General features: G+C 36.9%; 1 protein-coding gene and 1 pseudogene across 2 annotated transcripts in view; both read right to left on the bottom strand.

Moving 5' to 3' along the window:
- Positions 1 to 19,866, bottom strand: part of LOC308359786 (phospholipid-transporting ATPase ABCA3-like) — a gene marked incomplete at both ends in the record, with an annotated part of 123,988 nt that overhangs the window by 45,389 nt on the left and 58,733 nt on the right. The window contains 5 exon segments of the mRNA XM_080831102.1: positions 7,535 to 7,633; positions 15,453 to 15,603; positions 17,794 to 18,004; positions 18,310 to 18,465; positions 18,692 to 18,846. Of these exon segments, the coding sequence (XP_080687228.1) occupies positions 7,535 to 7,633; positions 15,453 to 15,603; positions 17,794 to 18,004; positions 18,310 to 18,465; positions 18,692 to 18,846 (772 nt within the window).
- On the bottom strand, positions 14,724 to 15,253 carry LOC308359374 (proteasome subunit alpha type-3-like; annotated as a pseudogene). The gene has a single exon. The product of its transcript is annotated as a proteasome subunit alpha type-3-like (transcript).

Genomic DNA, 19,866 nt, shown 5'->3' on the forward strand with positions numbered 1-19,866 from the left:
TTAGATTTTTATTAATTTTATAAGACATAGTCAATGGGAAAAGTTTTAAAAATTACAATAAGCCAAAGGAAAAAAAATACTCAAGATCTTACAACTCAGGCAGATGCAAATGACATTTTTCTACACCCATATATGCACAGGCACGAATGTATGTATACACACACATAAAATGCAAAATTTGGATCTGCTATAATACACTGTTATGCAACTTGCTTCTAAAATTATTTACATTCATTCTAGGTGTTGGGAAAACTGGACAGCCACATGCAAAAGAATGAAACTGGACCACTTTCTTACACCATATACAAAAATAAACTCAGAATGGATGAAAGACCTAAATGTGAGACAGGAATCCATCAGAATCCTAGAGGAGAACACAGGCAGCAACATCTCTGACCTCAGACACATTAACCACTTGCTAAACACATCTCCAGAGACAAGGGAAACAAAAGCAAAATGAACTACTGGGACTTCATCAGGATAAACAGCTTTGCATAGGTCAGGAAACAGTCAACAAAACTAAAAGGCAACCTATGGAGCAGGAGAAGATATTTGCAAATGACTTATCAGATAAAGGGCAAGTATCCAAAACCAACAAAGAACTTAATAAATTTAACATCCCCCTCTTCCCCCCCCCCCAAAAAAAAAAATTCCATCAAAAAATGGACAGAAGAGGGCGCCTGGGTGGCTCAGTTGGTTGGGAGACTGCCTCCGGCTCGGGTCATGATCCTGGAGTCCCGGGATCAAGTCCTGTTATCAGGCTCCCTGGTCCATGGAGAGTCTGCTTCTCCCTCTGACCTTTTCCCCTCTCATGCTCTCTCTCACTCTCTCTCTCTCAAATAAATAAATAAAATCTTAGGGGAAAAAAAAAGGAAATGGACAGAAGACATGAAAAGACATTTCTGCAAAGAAGACATACAAATGGCCAACAGAAACATGAAAAAATGCTCAACATCATTCAGCATCAGGGAAACACAAATCAAAATCACTGTAAGATACTGCCTCACACTAGTCAGAATGGCTAAAATGAACAACATAGGAAAAAACAGATGCTGATAGGGATGCAAAGAAAGAAGAACCCTCTTATCGTGAGCACTGGGTGTTACATTTAAGTGATGAACCACTAAATTCTACTCCTGAAACCTATATTACACTACATGTTAAGTAACTAGAATTTTCTTTTAGAGAGAGAGTGTGTGAACAGTATGGGGGAGGGGCAGAGGAACAGGTGGAGAGAGAGAATCCCAAAACCTGATACTGGAATCAATCTTACAACCCCAAGTTCAGAGCACTTAATTGAGCCACCAGGTACCTCAACTAATGAGAATTTAAATAAAAACTAAATAGAATTTAAATAAAAACAGAAAGAAAAAGAAAGTTGACTCAATGTTAAAAAAAAATCACAAACCAGTATCTCATGAACATAAATGCAAAAATTCTGAACAAAATTTGAAATCAAATTTAACAATATGATAATAAAATTAATGATATAACTAAACAGGGTTTGTTATAATAATACAAGGGTTCATTTAATGTTTTAACATTCAAAAATTCATAAAATTTACCATTTTATGAAACTAAAAAAGAAAAGGCACTTAATCATCTCATTAGATATGGAAAAAAATTTGACAAAATCCAACATTCATTCCTGATAAAAACTCTCATTAATATAGGAATGGAAGAGCTCTTTCTCAAACTTATAAAGGGCATCTATAAAAAAACCTATAGCTTGTATCATACTTACTTATGAAAAACTAAATGTTTTTTCTCTGAGTTCAGAAAGGGATATTCTTTTTTTTTTAACATTTAGGATAAATTTTAATTTCCATTTTAAATGGATTCACTTTCACAAGACTCTCTGCTACCATTATCTTTTTTTTAATTTTTTATTTCTTTTCAGCGTAACAGTATTCATTGTTTTTTCACCACACCCAGTGCTCCATGCAATCCGTACCCTCCCTAATACCCACCACCTGGTTCCTCCGACCTCCCACCCCCTGCCCCTTCAAAACACTCAGGTTGTTTTTCAGAGTCCATACTCTCTCATGGTTCACCTCCCCTTCCAATTTCCCTCAACTCCCTTCTCCTCTCCATCTCCCCATGTCCTCCATGTTATTTGTTATGCTCCACAAATAAGTGAAAGCATATGATAATTGACTCTCTCTGCTTGACTTATTTCACTCAGCATGATCTCTTCCAGTCCCGTCCATGTTGATATAAAAGTTGGGTATTCATCCTTTCTGATGGAGGCATAATACTCCATAGTGTATATGGACCACATCTTCCTTATCCATTCGTCCAGTGAAGGGCATCTTGGTTCTTTCCACAGTCTGGCGACCGTGGCCATTGCTGCTATGAACATTGGCATACAGATGGCCCTTCTTTTCACTACATCTGTATCTTTGGGGTAAATACCCAGTAGTGCAATTGCACGGTCATAGGGAAGCTCTATTTTTAATTTCTTGAGGAATCTCCACACTGTTCTCCAAAGTGGCTGCACCAACTTGCATTCCCACCAGCAGTGTAAGAGGGTTCCCCTTTCTCCACATCTTCTCCAACACACATTGTTTCCTGTCTTGCTAATTTTGGCCATTCTAACTGGTGTAAGGTGGTACCTCAATGTGGTTTTGATTTGAATCTTCCTGATGGCTAGTGATGATGAACATTTTTTCATGTGTCTGATAGCCATTTGTATGTCTTCATTGGAGAAGTGTCTGTTCATATCTTCTGCTCATTTTTTAAAATGATTGTCTGTTTTGTGTGTGTTGAGTTTGAGGAGTTCTTTACAGATCCTGGATATCAACCTTTTGTCTGTGATCACCAAGACAGCATGGTACTGGCATAAAAACAGACACGTAGACCAGTGGAACAGAGTAGAGAGCCCAGATATGACCACAGACCCTCAACTCTATGGTCAAATAATCTTCAACAAAACAGGAAAAAATATCCAGTGGAAAAAAGACAGTCTCTTCAATAAATGGTGTTGGGAAAACTGGACAGCTATATGTAGAAGAATGAAACTCAACCATTCTCTTACACCGTACACAAAGATAAACTCGAAATGGATAAAAGACCTCAACGTGAGACAGGAATCCATCAGAATCCTCAAGGAGAACATAGGCAGTAACCTCTTTGATATCAGCCACAGCAACTTCTTTCAAGATACGTCTCCAAAGGCAAAGGAAACAAAAGCGAAAATGAACTTTTGGGACTTCGTCAAGATCAAAAGCTTCTTCACAGCAAAGGAAACAGTCAACAAAACAAAGAGGCAACCCACGGAATGGGAGAAGATATTTGCAAATGACAGTACAGACAAAAGGTTGATATTCTGCTCATTTCTTAATTGAATTATCTGGTTTTTTGGGTGTTGAGATTGATAAGTTCTTTATAGATTTTTCATACCAACCCTTTATCAGATATGTCATTTGCAAGTATCTTCTCCCATTACATAGGCTGACTTTTAGTTCTGTTGATTGCTTCCTTTGCTGGACAGAGGTTTTTGTTTTTTGGTTTTTGTTTTTTTTTAAGATTTTATCTATTTATTTGAGAAAGAGAGAGTAAGACAGAGAGCATGAGAGGGGAGAAGGTCAAAGGGAGAAGCAGACTCCCCATGGAGCCTGGATCCTGATGCGGGACTCGATCCCAGGACTCTGGGACCATGACCTGAGCTGAAGGCAGTTACTTAACCAACTGAGCCACCCAGGCGCCCTGGACAGAAGTTTGTTATCTTGATGAAGTTCCAATAGTTCATTTTTGCTTTTGTCTTCCTTGCCTCCAGTGATGTGTCTAGTAAGAAGTTGCTGCAGCCAAGGTCAAAGAGGTTGCTGCCTCTGTTCTCCTACTGAGAAGAGGCACTGTCTCACACTAAGGTCTCTCATCCATTTTGAATTTATTTTTGTGTATGTGTAAGAAAGTGACCCGGTTTCATTCTTCTATATTGCTGTCCCATTTTCCCAACCCCAGATGTTAAAAAGACTGTGATTTCTCCATTGGATATTCTTTCCTGCTCTGTCAAAGATTAATTGACCATATAGTTGTAGGCCTTTTCTGGGTTTTCGAGTTTTGTTCCATTGATCTGTGTGTCAGTTTTTATGTCAGTATCATATTGTTCTGATGATTACAGCTTTGTAATATAGCTTGAAATTCGGAATTGTGATATCTCCAGATTTGCTTCTCTTTTTCAAGATTGCTTTGGCTATACAGGGTCTTTTGTAGTTCCATACAAATTTTAGGATTGTTGAAGATTTATTTATTTGAGAGAGAGAGAGAGGGAGAAAGAGCACACATGTAAGTTGGTGGAGTGGGGAGAGGAAAAGAGAGAATCCTCAAGTAGACTCCCTGGTTTGCTGAGCAGAGAGCCTGACATGGGTCTCAATCCCAGGACCCCGACATCATGACCTGAGCAAAAATCAAGAGCTGGACACTTAACTGACTGAGCCACTGAAGCACCCCTTAGGATTAATTGTTCTAGCTCTGTGAAAAATGCTGCTGTTATTTTGATAGGGATTACATTAAATGTGTAGATTGCTTTGGGTAGTATAGACATTTTAACATTATTTCTTATTCTAATCCAAGAACATGGGATGTTTTTCTTTGTATCCTCTTCAATTTCTTTCATACGTGTTCTAGAGCATTCAGAGCCAGTTCTTTTATCTCTTTGGTTAGGTTTATTACTAGGTATCTTAGGGTTTTGGTACCACTGTTTTTTGGTTTTGTTTGCTTTTGTTTTTAAGCAATTTCTATATTCAACACGGGGCTCAAATTCAAAACTCTGAGATCAAGAGTCACATGCTGGGGCACCTGGGCTCAGTGGGTTAAAGCCTCTGCCTTTGGCTCAGGTCATGATCTCAGGGTCCTGGGATCAAGCCCCGCATCAGGCTCTCTGCTCAGCAGGGAGCCTGCTTCCTCCTCTCTCTCTGCCTACTTGTGATCTCTCTCTCTGTCAAATAAATAAATAAAAATTTAAAACAATTTTTTAAATTAAAAAAAAAAAAAGGAGTCCCATGCTCCACTGACAAAGTCAGCCAGGCACCCTGGGTTTTGGTGCAATTTTAAATTGGACTGATTCCTTGATTCCTCTTTCTGCTGCTTCATTATTGGTATAGAAATGCAACTTCGCTTAATTTGTTTACCAGTGGAGTCGTTTTGGTGGAGACTTTCAGGTTTTCTATAGACAGTATCATGTCATCAGTGAATAATTAAACTTTGACTTCTTCCTTGCTGATATGGATGCCTTTTATTTTCTTTTTGTTGTCCAATTGCTGAGGTTATGAGGACTTCTAGTACTAAGTGAAACAGAAATGGTGAGAGTGGACATCCCTGTCTTGTTCCTGACCATCCTCAGCTTTTCCCCACTGAGGATGATATCAGTTGTGGGCTTTTCATATATGGCCTTTATGATGTTGAGGTATGTTCCGTCTATCCCTACTTTGTTGAGGGTTTTTATCAAGAATGAATACTGTACTTTGTCAAATGCTTTTACTGCATCTATTGAGAGGATCATATGGTTCTTATCCTTTCTTTTAGTAATGTGGTTTATCACGTTGATTTATTTGTGAATACTGAACCACCCCTACAGCCCAGAAATAAATCCCACCTGATTAAGATGAATAGTTCTTTTAATGTACTGTTAAATTTGATTTGCTAGTATCTTGTTGATAATTTTTACATCCATGCTTATCAGGGACACTGTCCTATAATTCTCCTTTTTAGTGGAGTCTGTCTGGTTTTGGAATCAAAGTAATGCTGGTCTCATAGTGAGTTTGGAAGTTTTCCTTCCATTTTATTGTTTGGAACAGTTTGAGAAGAATAGGTATTAACTCTTCTTTAAATGTTTGGTAGAATTCCCCTGGGAAATCATCTGGCCCTGGACTTTGGTTTATTAGGAGATTTTTTACTACTAATTCAATTTCTTTCCTATTTATGGGTCTATTCAAATTTTCTATTTCTTCTTGTTTCAGTTTTGGTCATTTGTAGGTTTCTAGGAATTTATCCATTTCTTCCAGATTGCCCCATTTGTTGACATATAATTTTTCATAATATTCTCTTATAATTGTACTTCTGTGGTATTGGTTGTGGTCTCTCCTCCTTCATTCATGTTTTTATTTATTTGGGTTCTTTTTCTTTTTGATAAGTCTGGCTAGGGGTTTATCTTTTTTTTTTTTTTTAAAGATTTTATTTATTTATTTGACAGACAGAGATCACAAGTAGGCAGAGAGGAAGGCAGAGAGAGAGGAGGAAGCAGGCTCCCTGCCGAGCAGAGAGCCCGATGCGGGGCTCGATCCCAGGACCCTGGAATCATGACCCGAGCTGAAGGCAGAGGCTTTAACCCACTGAGCCACCCAGGTGCCCCTGGCTAGGGGTTTATCAATTTAAAACCAATTCTTTCAAAGAACTAGCTCTTAGTTTTATCGATCTGTTCTACTGGTATTTTTTTTGTTGTTTTTATATCATTTATTTCTCCTCTATCTTTTTTCTGCTGATTCTAGGCTTTGTTATTTCTTTTCTAGCTCTTTTAGGTGTAAGTTAGGTTATGTATTTGAGATTTTTCTTATTTCTTGAGGTAGGCCTGTATTGCAAAATACATCCCTTAGTCACAGCTCCATGAAGCAGTGAGGCTGCCAAGACTGTTTCTAGGGGCGCCTGGGTGGCTCAGTGGGTTAAAGCCTCTGCCTTTGGCTCAGGTCATGATCTCAGGGTCCTGGGATCAAGCCCCACATTGGGCTCTCTGCTCGGCGGGGAGCCTGCTTCCTCCTCTCTCTCTGCCTGCCTCTCTTCTGCCTACTTGTGATCTCTGTCTGTCAAATAAATAAATAAAATCTTTAAAAAAAAAAAAAAAGACTGTTTCTAAGCCTGAGAGACTGAAGTCTAGAAAAGTCCATAAAAGACTTTTTGTGAGATCTTTTCACTGCTAACCAGTTGGCCTTCTCTTAGCAGCATCCTGAAATCCCTGGGCACCTTCTCTTTGAGCTTTCACACAGTGCAAGGTAATCTCAGACCACAAACCATGGACAATTTAAGTAGGTTACAGAGACATGACTAGATTAAAGATTTTAAAGTCATCCTCACTATGACCTCTAACTTAGATACTGGACTTTTGCTGTGACACATAAATTCTCTTTGCTCTAGGCCAGTCCTAATCTCCCACTCCCGAATGGCACGGGCACCCAAATACAAACCCAAAAGTTTCATAAATAACTTTCCCACCCAATACTCCACTACCCTGGGTATTTAGTACCTGGGTTTAGTTATTTTCTGCGGTTCCACACCCTCATGATTTGCAGGGAAGATCCTGTCTCTCCAGCTCAACGAATCACTATTCTCACCCTAGTCCCACAACTCATAGGAGCCTCAGCCCATCAGAGGAGCAAGGGGCATACACTGGTCTCTTGGCATTCATAGAAGATTACCATACCTAACAATCTAATACTATTTCTTCAATGACTCCAGCTATGGGGTTTGATTTCAAAATGAAATCCAATTATAGAGGAAGAGATTTTTCCTCTCTCCTGTCCCTCCAAGCATCATTACTCACCTAAGGAAAACTTCTTCCATGGTAGTAATTGAGACACCAAAGCTACTAATGCCCAGCTCTTTCTGCCTGTTTTCCAGATCAGTAAGCAGGTCTTTAAACCTAGAATAAGGAGAAGAAGAGTCAAAGTTACCACCAAAACAGATTATTTTCAAATTAATATTTCTTGTTCCTAACTAATTTCCTTCAGCAGTGGAAAAAGGAAGGAAGGAAGGAAGGAAGGAAGGATGGAAGGAAGGAAAAAAGAGAGGGAGAGAGAAAAGTAAAGAAAAGAAAAGAGAGAAGAGAAGAAAGAAAAGAAAAAAGGAAGGAAGGGAGGGAGGGAAGAAGGAAGGAAGGAAGGAAGAAAGAAAAAGAAAAGAAATTGTGTGCCAAAAAATTAAAATGAAGGGACGGAAAAAGATTCCAATTCAACAACAGTCATATCTGTGCACTTTTCCCTCCATGCTCCAGCCATACTGGCCTTTGTCTAGGCTTTCAAATGTGACTTGTCCTTTTTTATTTTTGATTTTTTTCCCCAAAATTGTTTCTAACCTACCTCCTCTCCTACCTAAATTTTATTCATCATTTGAATATTGGTTTACATGTTGCTCAGTTTTCCTCATGATTCTAATATAAGAGCACCTTGCCCTTCCCTATATAATTTTTCTAATTTTGACTCATCAATGATTATTTCACCCCTCCATCAAATATTTATGTAGTGCCAAATATGTGCTAGAAAATGTTCTGGGTCCAAAAGACACAGAAGTGAATAAAACTAAGTCCCTGACCTATTGTACCTATTGTATTGTAAGTCAATACAATAAATGAATAGATGAATAATATGATGTCAGGCATATCAACTTTCTTCTCTTCACCCAGAGTAATGGTTACTATTCAGTCCTGTATCCCTTGCACAATAAAGAACTATATAAATTTTAAAAATTTGGAAATTTTCTTCTTCATTATCTCAGTTAAGATTTAAGAGGACACTGTGAGTCTACATCAAGCAATCATGAAAAGAAAAAATTTACATATAAATCCTATTTGGATTTGCCTATTCTGAATATGTCATATAAATGGAATTATACAGTATGTGGCCTTTGTGTCTTCTTTCACTTGTCTTAATGACTTCTAAGTTCATCCAAGTTGTAGCATGTATAACATTTCATTCCTTTAATATTTTTTTTCCATTATATGGATATACCATATTTTATTTATCCATACATGAATCACTGGACATTTGGGTAACTTCTGCTTTTTGACTATTATTAATAATGCTACTAAAAACTTTTTTGTGGACATAAATTTCTGAAACTCCTGGTATATACCGAGATGTGGATTGCTGGATCAAATGGTAACTCAATCTTTTTGAGGAATTCATAAATACTTTCCCAAAGTAGCTACACTATTCTACATGCTTACCAGCAATGTATAAGGGTTCTGACTTCTCCATATCCAAACTCAAACTTGTATTTTCTTTAAGAAAATATTATCCCATCCTACTGGATATGCAGCAGTATCTCACTGTGGTTATTATTTTCTGCTTTTATAATACTAATGATATTGAGCATCATCTCATGTGTCTTGGTCATTTATACATATTTCTTGAAAAACATCTATTCAAATTCTTTGCCCATTTCTAAATTAAATGACTTGTCTTTTAAGGGTAAGGTGAAAAGATATTTTATATATTCTGTGTACTAGTCATTTATCAGATATATGTGATTTACAATTTTCCCCCATTATTTGGGCTGTCTCTTTCTTGATAGTGTACTTGAAGGTGAAACGTTTTAATTTTTCATCAAGTCAATTTATCTATTTCTATTTCTTGGTTGCTTACATCTTTCATGTCATATCTAAGAAAAATTGCCTAATCCAAGGTCACTAAGATTTATGCCTGTATATTTTTCCTAAAAGCTCCACTCTTGTATTTAAGCCTTTGCTCCATTTGACCTTTCTTGAAAGATTTTATGTATTTATTTGACAGAGAGAGATCACAAGTAGGCAGGGAGGCAGGCAGAGAGAGAGAGGGAAGCAGGCTCCCTGCCGAGCAGAGAGCCCAATGTGGGGCTTGATCCCAGGACCCTGGGATCATGACCTGAGCCGAAGGCAGAGGCTTTAACCCACGGAGCCACCCAGGCACCCCAACCTAATTTTTCATCTATGGTGTGAAAAAAGGATCCAGCTTTATTCTTTTGCATGTGAATACCCAATGTTCTGGCATCGTTTGCTAAAAAGACTATTATTTCCCCAACTGAACTGTTTCTGGGTGCTTGAGAAAATCAATTTTATGTAAAACGTTTATCTTGAATTCTGATTTACTTCATTTCTGTGCATGTCTATCCTTATTCTAGTACCACATAGTTTGATTTCTATAGTTTCATAATAAGTTTTGAAATCAGGAAATATGAATCCTCAAACTTTCCTCTTTTTCAAGATTGTTTTCGTTATTTAGCAACCCTTCCATTCCATATTAATTTTAGAATCAGCCTGTCAATTTCTGCAAAAAAAAAAGGCATTTGGAATTTTTTATTTTTTTAAGACTTTTTATTTTGGAGTAATTTTGTGGAAAAGTTGTGAAGATATTAAGGAAAATTCCTGTATACCCTTCATCCAGATTTCTCTAATATTAACATATTTCACCTACTAAAATTGAAATTAACAGTGGTTCAATAAGTCAAGCAGAGAAAGTCAATTATCATATGTTTTCACTTACTTATGGAGTATAAGGAACAACATGGAGGACATTAGGAGAAGGAAAGGAAAAGTGAATTGGGGGAAATAGGAGGGGGAGATGAAACATGAATGAGAGTCTGTGGACTCTGAGAAACAAACTGAGGGTTTTGGGTGGGGGATGGGTGAGCCTGGTGTTGGGTATTAAGGAGGGCACGTATTGCATGGAGCACTGGGTGTGGTGCATAAACAATGAATCTTGGAACACTGAAAAAAATAAAGTTAAATTAAGATAAAAAAAAGTCAAGGTCATGAAACAAAAGAAAGAACAACTGTCAAAGAATGTAGGAGAATAAGGAGACATGAAAACTAAATACAGTTAGAATCCTAGATTGTATCTTGAAACAGTTGGAATTTTTTACAGGCATCATGTTGATTATGTAGGGAGTACTGCCATCTTAATATCAATCCATGAATACAGGATGTCATTCCATTTCCTTGGGTCTTCTTTAACTTCTTTCAATGATTTTTTTTTATAGTTTTCAAAAAGTTGTATGTCATACAGTTCTTTTGTTAAATTTTTGCTATTTTATTGTTTCTATAGTACTGTACATGGAATTACTTTCTTAATTTCATTTTTGGACTGCTCACTGCTAGTATATAGAGAATATAAGTAATATTTTAATATTATATCTTGCAACTTCACTGAGATAGTTTATTAGTCCTAATATATTTTTAAAGTTGGTTGTTTATAATTTTCCCTATATAAGAACATGATCTATGAATATAGATAGTTTCACTCCTCTTTCTGATTTGGATTCCTTTTACTTATCTTTCTTCTCTAATTGCCTGCTGGTACAAGGTTTAATACAAATGGCAAAAGATGTCTCAGTTTGTTCCTTATCTTACAGGGAAAGCTTTTATCCTTTCACCACTAAATATGATGCTAGTTGTGGGTTTTTCATAGATGCCTGTTAACAAGCTGAGAAGCTTGCTTTCTATTTCTAATTTGTTGAGGGTTGTTTTTTGTTTTTTGTTTTTATCATGAATGGCTATGGATTGTGTCAAAAGTACTTCATTTTTTGAGATAATCATGTAATGTTTGTTCTTTATTCTATTAATGTGGTATTTTACATTGACAATTTTTGCATGTGGACCAACCTTCTACTCCTGAGACAAATCTGACTAGGTCGAGGTATATAATCCTTTTTAAATGCTTGTGGATTGGTTTTGCTAGTATTTTGTGTTTGGGTTGAACTGTTTTTGGGTTTTTTTTCCTTTGTTTTTTTTTTTTTGTTTGTTTGTTTGTTTTTTTTTGCTTTCTTGCCTCAATATTCTAGAAGTGATTTTCTATAGTTTTATTTTTCTAGTTTTATTATATGGTTAAACTGGCCTCATAAAATGGAACTAGTTCCCTCTTCTATTATGGAAAAGTTTGCAAAAGACTGTATTTATCTTTACTTAAACATTTGGTAGAACTCACCACTGAACCCACCTGACCCTTGTCTTTTCACTATGAAAGATTCTGATTCCTAATTCAATCTCTACTTGCTAGAGATCTAATCAGATTTTTATTTTTTCTTGAGTCTTTTTTTAATACTTTATTTTTAAAATAGTTTTAGGTTTACAATAAAATTGAAAGTAAGGTACAGAGATTTCCTATATACCCCTGCTCCAACAAACATAGCCACCCCCACTACCACTATCACTCACCAGAATGTCACATTTATTTTCACCAAAAATGAGTTTTCATTGACATATTGTACTCACCTAATATCCACAGTTTACTCAAAGGTTTACTCTTGGTGCTATATATTCAAAAGTTTGGACATTACAGAGTATTATTACAGAGTATTTTCACTGCCCTAAATATCTGTTCCTACTTATCTCACCCCACCTACACCCTTGGCAACCACTGATCTTTTCATTGTCTCCATAGTTTTACCTTTTCCAGAATGTTGAGAGTTGAAATCATCTGGTATGTAGCCTTTTTAGATTGGCTTCTTTCACTTAATAATATGCATTTAAGGTCCCCATGTCTCCTCACAGTTTGATACCTCATTTCTGTGAAATGCTGAATAACATTTCATTGTCAGGATGAACCACAGTTCATCCACTCAGTTACTGAGGACATCTTGCTTGCTTCCCAAGTCTTGGCAATTATGAATAAAGTTGCTATAAGTATCTATGTGTAGGTTTTTGTGTGTATGTAAGTTTTTAACTACTTTGGATATATACCAAGGCATGTAATTGCTGAATCAAATGGCAAAAGTATGTTTAGTTTTGTAGGAAACCACCTAATTGTCTTCCAAAGTGGTTGTGCCATTTTACATTCTGCCAAGCAATGAATGAGAGTCCTTGTCGAATCCACAGCCTCGTCAGTATTTCGTGTTGTCAGTGCTCCAGATTTCGGTCATCCTAATCAGTGTGTAGTGGGTATCTAATTATTGTTTCAATTTGTATTTACCTGATACGAGTTAAGCATCTTTTCGTATGTTTATCTGCCACTCATATGTCTTCTTTGGTGAGGTATCTGTTAAAGTCTTTGGCTCATTTTTAGGAGTGCATGAGTGGCTCAGTCAGTTAAGCATCAGACTTTTGGTTTTGGCTCAAGTTGTTATCTCATGGGTCATGAGACTGAGCCCCGTGTTGAGCTCTGCACCCAGTGCATAGTCTGCTTGGGATTCTCTGTCTACCTCTCCCTCTGCCCTTCCCCCTTGCATACTCTTTTTCTCTCTCTCTAAAACAAATAAGTCTTTTAAAAAGTTTTTGGCCCATTTTTAAATTGAGTTGTATGTCTTCTTATTGTTGTGTTCTAAGAGTTCTTTGAATATTTTGGATAACAGTCCTTTATCACATGTGTCTTCTACAAATATTTCTCCCAATCTGTGTCTTGATTTCTAATTCTCTGGTTATTGCCCATCACAGAGCAATTTTTCATTTTAATAAAGCCCAGCTTTTCAATGATTTCTTTCAGAGATCATGCTGCTGGTGTTGTATCTAAAAACTCATCGCCATACCAAAGGGCATCTAGGTTTTCTCCTAGATCTCCAGCAGTTTTTATTTGAGAGAGAGAGAGAGAGAGCATGAGAGGGGAGAAGGTCAGAGGGAGAAGCAGACTCCCTGTGGAGCTGAGAGCCCAATTCGAGACTTGATCCTGGGACTCTGGGATCACGACCTGAGCCAAAAGCAGTGGTTTAACCAACTGAGACACTCAAGTGCCCCATCTTCTAGCAGTTTTATAGGTTTTCATTTTACATTTAGACCTACGATCCATTTTGAGTTACTTTTGTGAAAGGTATAAGATATGTGTCTTATTAATTTTTTTGCATATGGATGTCCAGTGGTTCTAGTACCATTTGCTGAAGAGACTCTCTTTTTTCCACTGTATTGCCTTTGCTTTTTTGACAAAGATCAGTTGCCTATACTGATGTTGGTCTATTTCTGGACATGTTGCTTCTGTTCCATTGATCTATTTTTCTATTCTTTCACTAATACCATACTGTCATGATTATGGCAGATTTATAACAAGTCTTGAAACTGGTTAGTGTCAGTCCTCCAACTGTTCTCCTTCAATACTGTGTTACCTGCCTTTTACCTCTCCATAAACTTTAGAATCAATTTGTTGATATCCATCAAATAATTTATTGAGATTTTGATTAAGATTGCATTGAATCAAGGCGTGTCTGTGTGGCTCAGTCAGTTGAGGGTCTGACTCTTGATCTCAGCTCAGAATTTGATCTTAGGGTTGTGAGTTTGAGCTCCATGCTGGGCATGCAGCATACTTAAAAAAAAAAAAAAAAAAAGGACTGCACTGAATTATAGAGCGAGCTGGGCAAAACAGACATCTGACAATATTGTCTCTCTATACATAAACATAAAATATCTTGTTTTTTAGTTTTTTTATTTCATTCATCCAAGTTTGATAGTTTTCCTCATATAGAACTTGCATATATTTGGTAGACTTATACCTAAGCATTTCATTTTTGGAGGTGCTAAATTTAGAAGTGTGTTTATAATTTCAAATTACACTTATTCATTGCTAATATATATAGGAAAGTGACTTACTTTTGCATATTAACTTTGTATACTGAATCTTTGCTTTAATCACTTACTAATTCCAGAAGTTTGGGGGTTTTTTTTGGTCAATTCTTTCAGACATTTTGTATAAGATGATCATGTCATCTGTAAACAAAGGCAGTTTTATTTCTTCTTTCCCAATCTACATACATTTCCTTGTCTTTTCTTATTACATTAGCTAGGACTGTCAGCATGATGTTGAGAGCTGTGGTGAGAGAGGACTTCCTTGCTTTGTTCCTGCTATTAATGGGAAAGCTTCAAGTTTCTCACCATTGAGCATGATGTTAGCTACAGGCTTTTTGTAGATACTCCTTATCCAGTTGAAGAAGTTCCCCTCTACTTTTCTTTTGAGAATGCCAACAAGCTTGCTTTAAAGGAATATGAAGCTAGTAATTACATCTTGCAAGAAGATGAAGTTGGCCTGGTCCTGGAAGTTTATGATAAGTTTCCTCTTCCCTTAGTTTCTGTCTTTTGTTGTTTGCCTGGCTTTGGCAATGGCACAGTCCCATTTTCCATATGAAACTCCTGATGTAGAGCTGTGCACCATCATTCACACTATAAGACCCTAACATGAAGCCAGAACCAAAAGGTCTAACAGCACCGTACAGTGTATATGCATGTATATACATAGCCACTCTATCTGCAAGACATTGTAATGGAAAGTTATAGCCAAAATTAGATCTAAAGTTGGAAGCTTCTTCTCTTGCAATGTCTGCTAATGAGCGAGCATCTGCCAACAAACCTGCCAGTGTCATTCCAAAAGCTGACCAACATTAAAAAGTCATTCATTGGAACCCTCTTTGTATAGCTTAGAAAGGACTAGCTTTTCTACCCCAAAGACAACACCATCTTTACATCTGATTCCAATAGCTATACTACTATTTTCACAGCCTTCATAGCATATACAACTTGAAAAACTCTTCCATCAGGACAGAATGTAGAGGCTGACAATTCATACCCTGTCCCAACTGAGCTCACTATGCTGAAACTTCTGGGGCTTCAAGGCCCACTGAAGCCGGAGACTAGTAACAGGCTCTCTCACTGGGTGCCCTGGAAAGTAAATTGACTATTACTTGTCAAGTGGCAACAAGAAATAATCTACTTGCCAAGCCCAAGAAAACCTGGAAAAGCAATAGTTATTTCTGGTAACCCAAAATCACTTATCTGAGATTTTCCGGATCCGTACCTATGTGTGTACTTTTTGGGTAAGATAAATGATAATTCAGCTGCAACATCGCTCTCCAATCTGGCCTCAGGTATATGTTGATCAATCACTTCAATAATTTCTTCAACATTACAATGAGGTTCCTTCACCATAATTATGTGGTATCCCACACCTGAAAACAACCATTTAAAAATCAAAATTTTAAAAAGGTAACTTTCCAAATTAAACACTTCCCCCCAAAAAAACAGGCTCTTGCCTGTTAAAAATATTATTTTTTAAGAGGAATCATGTTTGTGCTTAGGAGCAAATGGATTTCAAATTACCTTCAACCCATTCCTCTTAGTCAGTCCCTGACTCTTTATCCTTTGGGTATATAGGTTTTTTACTCTGACCACAATTTAAACTTGTTAAAGTTTTATTGTTATATATCTTTTTTATTTGGACTTTCTTCCTTCCATCATTCTTTAAATACTTAATGCTTACTCACCACGTTTCAGACACATGTCATTCATGTTAATGAATGAAAACTGTAAAATTTTACCTTATTGTATTAGGAAGTCTTCACTTTGTCATACGAAAACAGGCTATATGGACTTTTTTTTTTTTAAAGATTTTTTTTTTTATTGGGAGAGAGAGATCACAAGTAGGCAGAGAGGCAGGCAGAAGGGGGGGTAGGAAGCAGGCTCCCCACTGAGCAGAGAGCCCGATGTGGGGCTCGATCCCAGGACCCTGAGATCATGACCTGAGCCGAAGGCAGAGGCTAAACCCACAGAGCCACCCAGGTGCCCCAGTTATATGGACTTCTAACACCAAGTCTGCCTGATACATTCAGGATTTTATACACACACTCATGTTCATGTGCATGTTTGTGCACACATGTGTGTATAGGTATACACACATATTCATCTTTCTGGTCTTGTTGCTCTTATTATTTTATAATTCATCACATTAAGGTGGCTTACTGTTAAATCCTAGAATGGAGCTTTGAAATCCACTATTTCTAACTTCTTCTTATATATACATGTGTACATCTAATGAAAACCACTCTTGTTTTTTTCAATGTCCTTCCATTTTCTATCCCTGACCATCACACTTAATTTCTTATTGATCCTCCCAAAAAACCTTACAATCCAGGCTGACTTACTCATTGTTCTAGGGGTAATATAGTCACTTGCTTTCACTTACTTATCCAACTTCCTTAAAAATCATGTTCTTTTCTCCATTGCCTTTATAAAGCCTGCAACTAAAGACATTCTATGGATAATCAATATACTTGAATAACACTTCTGTGTCTATAACTAACCTACTATGGGAATATCAATTTCTATATCCTCGTCTGTTAGTACAAAAGCATTCAACAATATGAGTCCCTCTCTTTCTGACATTCACCAAATTGACTATTTAAACCCAACATTCTCTTTCACGGGGAAGTGGTAGCATATGAGAGTACAAAGCATGGGTCTTGGTGCCAGAGGGACCCACAGGTCCACTTACTCACATGGTTTGAATACATTACCTAATAAAAGCTCCAGTGTTCTGCTTCATAAAAATGGTGATTTCATAAAGATTAGATGAGATAATGTGTGTAAATATGAATATAATAACTTACCTGTAATATATGTGAGTTGGATGAATGAATTCAAATACTGAATTCATGATTAATGGAACACCGTGTTTAACTATTCTCATTAATTTGTTTCCTCCCAATTTTGAAGCACTCACTGCTTTGAGCCATGTAATTTCAGAACAAGTTATATAGGTTTTTATATTGTTCATTTTCATTTTACTAGTTTCACTGACTAACCAGACTGTATATTTATCAAAGTCAAGACAATTTTATTCCATTGTTCAGTCATTTTCTGTTCAGTAAATTCTTGTTGATCAACTGCCACATCTCAGGAATATTCATGAAAATAAACTTGAAAGTATTTAACTCATTACACTGGGAGTTTGATATTGATTTGATTGGAAAGGGTAAGAAATGTCTAGTCACTGAGTTTTTCCTCTCCAAGCCATGAATCTATGTACCAAATCCCTCAGAAGAATTACTTTACTCCTGCAACAAATTAACACTTCAGTAGAAGCTATATGAAAGAAATAAACATGACCTTTGTGGGGTCAAAAAAGAATATTTTCCAAGTTAGAATATACTTGTTAAGTAATATACCTGTTAAGTAATGGGAAGTAATCAACTAGATAGGAACTGTCTAAATTACAAAGAGCTGATTTAAATAGTTTAGATCTAACATAATAGAACACAGGAAGCTTTTGAAGACCTGCGTAGAGCGACAAAAATTTGTAATAATCATGTTAGAATAATTATTAAGCCATTAGCATCCAAACAATGATCAGAGAGAGAGACCATATATTCTTTTCAGGAAAATTGAAGAGCCGCAACACTGAAGGGATCCCTTGACCATGATGGCTATACGGTCACCCAGGACATCAGCTTCATCCATGTGATGGGTGGTCAGTAAGATGGTACGATCATATCTATACTGCTGAAGGACACTCCAGGTGAATCTTCTCGAAACTGGGTCCATGCCAGATGTTGGCTCATCAAGTATCACCACCTAAAGACCAGAAGAACAATTCATGATCCACGCTGTGTCCCTTATGGGATGACTTACTATTTGTGGGGTGCATGTTTAAGTTAAGATACATAACTTACACTACATTATATTAAGAACTCTGCAAAATTAATAGTAATCTCAAAACCCATAATCACACTATACCACCAGGTCAATAATGGGAACCCCCTCTGATTATCATCTCAGAAGTTCCTTTTAGAAAGTTAGATTCATATCAGCTCTTAGGTTTGTGTCAGGTGAGTTTCATTTATCAGCTGGAGCAGGGACTCATGTTAACCATTCTTTACCTTGGAGCCTCCTATAAGTGCTATAATGATAGAGAGTTTGCGCTTCATTCCTCCACTCAGTGACTGCGCAAGTGCATCACGCTTTTCCAGCAGATCAAAAGAAGTCAGCACGTTATTAACTTCTGTGGCACGTATCTCTGGAGGTACTCCTTTTATCTAGAAAGATAGGGCCAGAGTTGACAAGGTTAAAAAAATTCTTATATCAGAACTTCTCTTACACAGTTATCTATATATAAGACAATTCTTTTGCCTTTTGCTTTCCTTTATGGTAAAAGAACAATGTCAAAAAACCTTCCACTAAATTAGGGTAAGGATGTTGATCCTTGGTCACACTGCCTGAAGCATATGAAGAGTGAAGGAAAAGAACACCACTCTGACTCACCACACAGTAGAAATAGAGATGTTCTGATACTGTCAGTTCTGAAAACAATATGTCATCCTGGGGGCAAAAGCCCAAGTCATTCCTGACGTGAACCATGTCTTTTGAGATATCATATCCACTAATATACACCTTTCCACTTGTAGGAAGAGTCAAACCTGGAATTAAGCAGAAGACATCACAGAAGCTTAGCTTCTGTGAGAGAACCTGACAACTGCCCATTAGCACCTCAACTTCAGTCTACTTAAGGATTACTAAAAAAAGTTATCAGAGTCTTCTACAGAAGAAATAGTCTGGTAAATATAAATGCCATGGTGATGGGGAAAGAAATAATTTTTCCTTTATTTTTTGCTTACCTATATATTCCAATTTTCAATGAGTATAAAATAATATTAATTATTTGAGTAATATAAAATGCTTTGAAGAATTTGCTGTTCCAATATTCTAGTACTGCTGTCTGCCATTTGACAACATATGTGAGCCATATTATGATCTAAGCATGGCATTATGAACACTGTGGTTGATTTTTTTTTAAATGAAAAATTCAGGAGTAGGCCCCCTACCCTCTAGAAGTTAAAATTTTGTTGGAAGATAAAACATAATCACATGTAATAGTCTAAAAATATTTGTATAACATTTATGCATAGATGGCAACCGGGCCAGTTTTCTGGTGAAACAGTTGATAATATACTAAATATAGTTACAAAACTCCTTAAGTTCCACAACTCAATAATTCCACTTTAAGGGGCACTTAAAGTGGTTGAGCGCTGGACTCTTGGTTTTGGCTCAGATCTGATCTCAGGGTCATGGGATCGAGCCCTATGCTGTGCTTCCTGCTCAGCATGGAGTCTGCTTGTGTTTCTCTCTTCCTCCCACCACATGCTCTCTCTCTAAAATAAATAAAATAGATCTTAAAAAAAATAATTCCACTTTAAAAAGTACACTCTGAGGGGCACCTGGGTGGCTCTGTCAATTAAGCATCCAACTCTTGATTTTAGCCCAGGTCATGATCTTGGGATTGTGAGGCTAAACCCTGTGTGGGGCTCTGCACCCAGCATATAGTTCATTGAGATTCTCTTTCTCCCTCTGTCCCTCCCCCACAATGCTCTAAAAAAATAAATAATAATTTAAAAATTTTTAAAAACACTCTGAAAAGAAAAAACGTATTCAAGATTGTC

The sequence above is a fragment of the Martes martes genome, assembly GCF_963455335.1.
Source record: "Martes martes genome assembly, chromosome: 18".
Lineage (NCBI taxonomy): Eukaryota > Metazoa > Chordata > Mammalia > Carnivora > Mustelidae > Martes > Martes martes.